Source organism: Morone saxatilis, unplaced genomic scaffold, assembly GCF_004916995.1.
Source record: "Morone saxatilis isolate NCDOM2014 unplaced genomic scaffold, NCSU_SB_2.0 Contig15, whole genome shotgun sequence".
Classification (NCBI taxonomy): Eukaryota; Metazoa; Chordata; class Actinopteri; family Moronidae; genus Morone; species Morone saxatilis.
Window position 1 is genome coordinate 25,710,607 of NW_023339707.1, and position 8,909 is coordinate 25,719,515.

The following is an 8,909-nucleotide window of genomic DNA, read 5'->3' on the forward strand; positions in this document are numbered from 1 at the left end:
TGCTGATATTGAGCCAAACTCCTTTAAGTGTTTGTGGTCCTCAACCTAACCTGAATCCAGCGACCCCAAAAATCTGAGACTTTTATCTCAATTCTGTCTCCGTCAGGTTGTCCATCATGACCCGTGTCGTGGGGGGGCGGGACACTGGAACAGCCTCTACCGATTCAAACACCTGGCCACCGGCAACTACCTGGCTGCTGAGGTAACCACGACAACAGTGGGTGGAAGGATGAATGAATGAATGAATGTGATTTTAAACCGTCAGTAGGATAAACTGTGTGACAATTCAATGTGAATGCAAAGTGACTGCAGGGATTTTCCACAGCAAAATGATCTGTGGTTGATAAATACATGTACTGTTAACTGTACGTACAATAAACACTCTTTAGAAGAAGTGTTTTTCTGTAAAATAAAATAACTTCTACTTTTGATTTGAACTGTTACTACAAATGAATGTAGACAGATTGTTTTAAACCTGAGCTTATCTGACCGTTTGTGAGCTGTCCAGCAATGATTTGTTAAAAAGTGTCTCTGATGAACGTAAACAGCCTTGTCCTGCAGTTGTATGATTGAGGGACAGATAAAATATTAATATACAAATATCAGAAAACTCATCTCTGATCAACATTAACAAGAAATGATCTGCTCAACTTTCATCCAAATCTGGTTTTACACAAACTTCCTGCAGTTATTGTGTTCACTGTTGGGTTCATTGTTCAGTTTATCAGCTGTTCTCTGCTGTTATTGTTATTATTGAATGTAATATGAAATATGATATCTGTAAAATATATGACAAATGGGTTCTGAAACTGATTTAAAGTATACTGTACTGTATTTATTTGTATTCTTGAAGAATCTAAGAAATAGTTTTCCTGCAGTAGATCATATCTGTTGTTGTTGTTTATGCTGTCTGTTGTTGTTGTTGACTGTTGTTGTTGTTAACTGTTGTTGTTGTTGTTGTAGGAGAACCCGGGCTATAAAGGAGACAACGTAGAGTCGTCTTCCTCGGTGAGTCACTGTTTTAACTTCTTCGCCATCATCACTTCATTAGCACCAGAGTCAAGTCAGCTGACGCTATAAAATATTAGCGCAGTAAAGAGCCTCACTCTGACCTCTGACCTCTCTGTAGATCGACGGTAGTCGTAGCAACAAACGCTCCCACGGCGAGAGGATCAAGTACAAGTTGGTGGCAGTGGCTCATGGGAACGACATCGCCTCGCTGTTCGAGCTCGACCCGACCACACTGCAGAAGACGGACTCCTTCGTACCACGGTAGGAACAGTGCCTTTACTTCCTGCCGAAGTTTCACAATAAAACAAAGAATGAGTTTTGTTGACAGTAGCTTAAAAGTTAGAGCTATACGTATCACAATACAGGGGTTACGATTCAATTTACTGCAGTATATTGCGATACTGTAAGCAAGGCGATATGTATGCAATGCAATTTGTAAAAGACTACGAACAATGGAGCAAGAATGCCACAAAGAAGCCAACAGTACTATCAAACTGACACTGTCAAAGAGAAGCAGAGTGATAAAAATTAAGCAGAACTGAAACACAAGCCGCTTGTCTTGCAGAAACTCGTACGTACGACTGAGACATCTGTGCACCAACACCTGGATCCAGAGCACCAACGTCCCCATCGATATAGACGAGGAGAGACCCATTAGACTCATGGTTAGTTCAGCGTCATTATGTGACCAAAGTCCAACTCAGCATAACAAAAACAAAAAACTTACCCTGTTCTTTAAACCTCAACTACACCCCAAAACTGTTTGCATTTATGTATTTATATATTAATCCAACTTCTCCTGCAGTTAGGAACGTGTCCCACTAAAGAGGATAAGGAGGCGTTCGCCATCGTCTCCGTTCCTGTGATGGAAATCAGAGATCTGGACTTTGCTAACGATGCCAGCGCCATGCTGAGCACTGTGGTGGACCAGTTCAGCCAGGGCTTCATCAGCGCAAATGACCGCCGGTACGTGTGTCAGATAATAATAACGTTGTGTTATTCAGATCACTTACTTACTTAAAAATACTAATTACACATTGTGAAAATGCTCCACTACAAGGAAAAGTCCTGCATTCAAACTTTTGACACTAAAATCTTGACATAATTTATTATTCATATTCTAAAGCTCCTTTTGATTTTAGATTCTCTAGTTTAGGGTGAGGCAGTATGTTGTGTGACGATTGAAAAACCTATTTAAAAGTCAATGTGTCCTGTCAAACTTCAGTTCAGATTTTTAAATAGGTATAAAATAGAACAGAAGAAGGAAAGATAATGGGAGAAAGAAACAAATTTTAAACTATATATCTATATAGGGACAAACACATACAAACAGGTAGTAGTGTACACAACAATAAAAATAAGCGAAGCAGGCGGTTTCCACATGATCATAATCAGCTGTCTAGTGTTTATTCCAAATAATGAATCAATACCGGCACTGGTAGATTAAGGAAATTATGGTAAATATTCTGGACAAAATTTGGATTTTGTAAATTCCTGAAAAAAATCTGGACTTACCACTAAATGGGCCTCAAAAGAGAGGATCTGTAGTGCAAAATATATACTGAATTGTTTCCAAATTTCCAAAATAGAGTTGACCCAACTGTTACATTTTTGAGGAGGGAGAGAATCATGGGAATATGAGCAAGAGCCGACAGGGAGAAAGAGTTAATATTCACTGTGTTTTATTGGTCAGATTTGCCATTAAGCTGCTAGAGGACGTGGTTTTCTTTGTGGCTGACGTCATCAACAGTGGTCAGCCGGTCCTGGAAGTAGCCATGACCAAAGCCAACCGAGAGAGACAGAAACTAATGAGAGAACAGAACATCCTTAAACAGGTATGACTGAAAAATAACTCATGAAGCAGAAGCACGAAGTGTTCAGTGACCACTAACTAACTGATGCCTCATGTGATTGCGTGTTCAGATCTTTGGCATCCTTAAGGCTCCCTTTAAGGACCGGGCTGGAGGGGAGGGTCCTTTGCTGCGTCTGGAGGAGCTGGCAGATCAGAAGAACTCTCCCTACCAGTACATGTTCAGACTCTGTTACAGAGTCCTCCGACACTCCCAGGAGGACTACCGTAAGAACCAGGTGAGGAGGAAGATGATGATGAAATGGATGATGTCAACTACCTGTCAACTAAAACCCGGTTTTCAGTTAGCTTGGTCTTTCTCATATCAAAGAGCCGTACTCCAGTGTTCTATACGAGGACCATTTCTCTTTTTCTGTATGTAAGCTTTGTGACAACTTATCCAATGAATTGAATTACATTTTTTGCTGATGATACTGTTATTACTTGTTCTTGTAAGTAGAACAAACAGAGTCCTGGCAAAGTCCAAAAACACTGGATCCTGCATTTCCCATAATGCTACTCAATAGCTTCTTTCATTAAACCTTCCTCCCATGCCTCCTGAATACCCCCTTCCTTCAAACCCCACACTACAAACCCCAGTTTGTAACATAGGCTTTCTCAAGTCTTAAGTCAAAGCCAAGATAATGCTGATGGTTATTTTTATTTATTTTCTGTTTTATTCCTTGTATGTGACAGTTATATTAGCCTGTTTATAATGTCTAGATTGTGTTTGTTGTTGTGAGTCTTTATGCTGTCCTATTGACAGAGGAATGATTGATAAAACTATCTTGCTCGCTGGATAGTTAGTCTAGAGCTTTTCAATTTGATCAAATCAATCATTCCATGACAACTTAGCAAACTCTATCTCTAGAGGAAAGCAAAAACTACTACTATTAATAATAATAATATTGATATTGAAACAACAATTAAAGCAATAGTCAATTAAAGTAAACAGCAAGAATACAATATGACAAAAGCAGATACTCATCAACAATATTGTACAATAGTAGTGTAACAACCAAAACAAAATTAGGACAAATAAAACCAATAAGAATTGCAGACAGCAGACATATAAAACTGCTAACATATACAAGTGGGTTGTAGATAGAAGCTGAAAGGTCCAAACGGCTGTCAACTGTTCTCAAGGTCAAGAATCAACTCTGAAGTTTGGTGATGAAGTTGAAGATGATGGTAGAGATGCTAAGAATGATGATGGTTATGATGATTCACTCATTCTCTCTGTGGCTCTCCATCTTTCTCACCTTCCACCCGCCTCCAGGAGCACATAGCGAAGCAGTTCGGTGTGATGCAGAGTCAGATCGGTTATGACATCCTGGCCGAGGACACCATCACCGCGCTGCTTCACAACAACCGCAAACTGCTAGAGAAACACATCACCAAAACCGAGGTGGAGACCTTTGTTAGCCTGGTCCGCAAGAACCGAGAGCCCAGGTAGACATGGAGGGGTGGGGGGGGGGGGCAGAGGGTTGGTCAGTATGTTGTTGTTGTTGTTGTTGGTTTATTTATTCTTGGATTGTGTGTTTGTGCAGGTTTCTGGACTACCTATCAGACCTGTGTGTGTCCAACAACGTGGCCATCCCCGTCACTCAGGAGCTCATCTGTAAATGTGTGCTGGACCCCAAAAACCAGGACATCCTCATCAAGACAGAGTGAGGAGGGAGGGAGTGAGAGAATCATGACCTTTGACCTTTGGCCTTGAACTTAATTTTATTTATTTTTATTTTATTTTAAAGTACTGTTTCCTGCTACAAAGTGTCTAGCGGAGCTATGGCATGGCATTTTATACCACAAATAGTGTATAAGCTTCGAAATTATGCTTTCAATGTCAACATGTTATAATTTCACAATTTCTATTTCGCTCCATCCAGACGTCGTGTCCCCAAAGAGGCGCCCCCTGGTGGTGTTCCGGGAGAATACATGGGGATGGATGACTTTGGAGATGATGACGAGGTAGATGCATCTCTGTTTATGTCCTATTGAATTATTTGGTTTATATTTTTTTCACGTTCTTTACCTCCAGTTGTGTGTGTTTGTTGCTGTGCTGCACAATAACAAATAGTCAAGTGGAGAAAATTATTCTCAGAACTTGAAGGAGAATTCTGAAAATGAATCATGGATTATGAGTATAGATGGGTATTGTTTTAAACATGGAGGAGGGGTTTATTTTACTGTATATAACACTGCCTGTGGACTGCATATGTTGTACATGTTGATATTAGAGCACCCAGATAAGTTTTTTAATGTATGTAAAAGCACAGGTGGAATTTAATAAATCCCTTAATCAATTCACTGTTTACCTACCAAGCTCTGCATGTGTTAGACATACAGGCTGTGGATGAATATGGGACTGGAGTTAATGGCAGACAGAGCGTTCAGAGAAGTTGCATTTCTGAAAATTTAAGTTCAACCTGATCAACAGCTGATGATAAATTGTTCAGGCTGTCTCTCCCCTAAAGGCGGTTTTGTTTTTTCTTGTGGATTTACGTTGACATGTACTGTAGACTGTTTTGTTGACGCCTCAGAGAGAGAAAAAAAAGAAAAGAGCAATCATGAATTACACCAACACCATTTTCCAGCTTTACCAAATAAATTCTGTCTACTTACCTTGATTTTGTTCAATTCAGTTCAGTTTTATTTGTATAGCGCCAGTTCATAACAATAGTTATCTCATGACACTTTTTAAACAGAGCAGGTCTAGACTGCACTCCTTATTAAATTATTAGAGACCTAACAGTTCCCACCAAGAGCAAGCACTTGGTGACAGCAGAGAAAAACATTCTTTTAAGAGGCAGAAACCTCGAGCAGACCCTGGCTTGAGGTGGGTGGCTGTCTGCCTCGACCAATTCTTGTCTCTTCCTGTAGGTGTGGCTGGTGTGGACAGACAAGACCAACGAGAGACAAGAGAAGGGCATCAGACAGCTGGCTCAGGAGGCAAGACAAGGGAATGCTCATGATGAGAATGTCCTCACCTACTACAGGTACGACATCATCATCCACAAAAAATGTAATCAAAAGTCCCGCCATTAAGGTTTAGTGCATTGTAATTTGAGATTTAATGAATGCCAAAGGAAGAAAGTTAAGCTCATGGAGCCTGTCTGTCTCTGTTGACACCCTTAGGTACCAGCTGAAGCTATTTGCCCGAATGTGTCTGGACCGTCAGTATCTGGCCATAGACGAGATCTCCAAGCAGCTGGACGTGGAGCTCATCTTCCTGTGCATGATGGACGAGACGCTGCCATTTGACATCCGAGCCTCCTTCTGTCGCCTCATGCTCCATGCCCACGTTGACCGGGACCCTCAGGAGTTGGTGACGCCTGTAAAGTTTGCCCGCCTCTGGACCGAGATCCCCACTTCCATCACCATCAAAGAGTTGGTAGATTTTAATACTGCAGCAATGTGTTATGGAAATTATAGAAATTGTGTTTTCAGGTGTGTTTTGTCTTCTGCCTCGCTTGGTTTTCGTTGCATGGAGGCAGGAGATATGAATTGCAATCAGTCTTTAATTTAACTAATACATTTAATGACAATATTAAAGGTTTGTCAGTTGGAGCATCAGGCTTTTAATCTGACACTCCAGGGTTCAATATTTGCGTCGATGACCACATCGCAGACCACAAAGCATCACCAGGGAGTCCGGTTTGACTGTTCCTGGGAAGTGTGCACAGTGCTGAGAGGCCTGTCCAACTCAACATCTTGCTCATGTCCCAAGCCCACTTCTGGTAGACGTCCTTGAAAGATGACGATAGTGAGTTCTACAGACAGTTCACAACTACATTACACAACAAACCACTCGAGTCTGATTATATGTTGTGGTGGGATTTTTATTTTTTTGATTTTCGGTTTGTTTTGTCATGATTTTTCTGGTTTCTGTATGCTTCTAATTTGATCAGGCTTAACTAACAAAAATCCCAATATCTATACTAATCCACCAGAACTAGGTTCATGGGGGGTCCTTATTAAGCAGACAATTGAGCAATACGTGTCCAGAAGGCCGGTTTGGGGCGAAGACTATTCCAGATCTTGCTCGCATATCTTTTAAGTTCACAATCCCAATGCCAATGGGAAATGATTAAGATTCAATCAATATTTGTGGTCGCTATTTCTGGTCATCATACCGATTCGCATATTATTGTCTTTATCAGTAGTTAGATATGTAGCTTTCTCTAGACTTTTTTGTGTTTTTGATATTGATTGATCTGGTGGTGTGAGATGTGTGGGTGAGATGTGTTTTGTTTGTTAGTTTTTAGTTATTCGTTAATTTTGACTGGTGTTGATTAGGTGTGAGGTTTGTGTTTGGGATGTGTGTGTAGGTCGAGTGAGCTGTGTTATGTGTTGTGTTTTTGTGAATTTGGTGGTTGTATGTTTTATGATGTATAGGTTTGTCTTTTTTTGTTTCTGAGGTAAACAACATAATCTGGCCAGTCAGGATAATGACTTACATGCAGAGTCACCTATATGTGATTACATGTATGTAAGTTCTGTGCAAGTGGGTCCACAAGACACTCAGTCTATGTACCTATTCTTATGTATGGTAATCGCAAATTATTCTATCGATGGTCTGCTTTTTTTCTTGTATTATGTTAATGAGGGACTATTGCCTTGACCCTCAGATTAATTTATATGTCTGCAGTGTTGCTCTATGTAGGTTTTCCGACTGTTATGCTTTTATCACAGGGTCTTCGTTTTATATATGTTAAAGAGGCTCGTCTCTGAGGACTGTTAAGATTGGACTTGAAGACGCATTGATCTTACAAATCTCCATTTTCTAAACTAATATGCCATGAAAAATGATTTATTTCAACTGAGTGTTAAGTGGTAGTTGATAGACTTATTCTCTTAAGGTCCCGTCCAGGTGAGTCCAGTTATTTGGACATTAGTGGGTTCTCTTGGGTAGAGATTTTGTGCATAGTTCTGGTAGTCGCTGTCCAAGCGTCAAAGACCGACTTGCCTCATGTCCCCAAGCCCACTCTGGTAGACGTCCGTTTGGGGATAGATAGAGTGCAGATGTAGTATGATTGGGGATAGTGATTCTACAGACAGTTCACAGAACTAGCTATTATCAGCACAAAACCAGTTTCTCGGAGTGTGCTGAGGCTCTGTCTATTTGACTTGACAGCTTAACTTATCAAGTAGTCCTAATATCTATCATACTAATCCACCTTACGAATCTAGGTTCAGGGTTGCCTTAAGCAGGATTTCATGAGCAAGACGGTCCAGTAAGGGCCGGTTTTTGGTATGCTGATATGTGTCTTATCCAGATTCTCTTGCATATTCTTTTATATTATTTTCATGATCATGTCACAATGCAAAGTGTGATGCGGAAGATAGATTGCTAATTCTATATTATGTGTGTTCTGCGATAACTGGTCAATTATCTATTAACGAGCGGCAAATACTGTGTCTACGTGCGAAATTAGCCCTCGCAGACTCTCTGAGGTAACAATACACCGCAAACTCCATGCCGCCTCAACTCACCTAACATGCACGTCAACCGACGAACTGTATGTCACACCGTCAAGTGCACCAGTGCAACAACACAAGACACACTTCACAACCATGAATTACTGCAACAAACTACTCGCCTGACACAGCGGCACTTGAACCCTGGCCCTCCACGCACCTAACCACAGCTCTGACTGCTCTACCGGCACCCTGCACGCTATCCAGCTTCAAGAAGAAGCGCCCTCTGGCAGCGGAGCATCACACGCTTGCACTAACCAACCATCCTCCATTTCTCTAAACTAATATGCCATCGCACACCCCAAGCCCGTTCAACTAGGCTGACAGTCAGACCTCTTCTGCACACCTTCCCACGGCGAGCTCGTTGGACATCTGCTTCCTGGGAAGCTGCGCCAACGCGCTCGCTGCAGGCCCTGTCAACTCAACCCTCCCCTCCTTGTCATGTCCCCCAAGCCACCACTTCTGCGTAGACCGTCCTCTCCGAAAGATGACAGATAGTGAGTTCTACACCGACAAGTTCACAACTACATTACACCAACACACCACCTCGAGTCTGCACATGCTCTAA

The 8,909-nt window shown here is 41.4% G+C and overlaps 1 protein-coding gene across 1 annotated transcript; it reads left to right on the forward strand.

Moving 5' to 3' along the window:
* Positions 1-106: 106 nt before the first annotated feature.
* On the forward strand, positions 107-8,909 carry LOC118324130 (inositol 1,4,5-trisphosphate receptor type 3-like; the record flags this gene model as incomplete). Its single annotated transcript, XM_035656285.1, is given in 13 exon segments — positions 107-202; positions 964-1,008; positions 1,130-1,272; positions 1,577-1,676; positions 1,817-1,977; positions 2,705-2,846; positions 2,935-3,099; positions 4,140-4,312; positions 4,411-4,530; positions 4,750-4,831; positions 5,744-5,859; positions 5,999-6,254; positions 8,661-8,909. Coding segments are annotated over 13 exon segments (1,848 nt in total), but the record flags the coding sequence as incomplete, so codon positions are not given.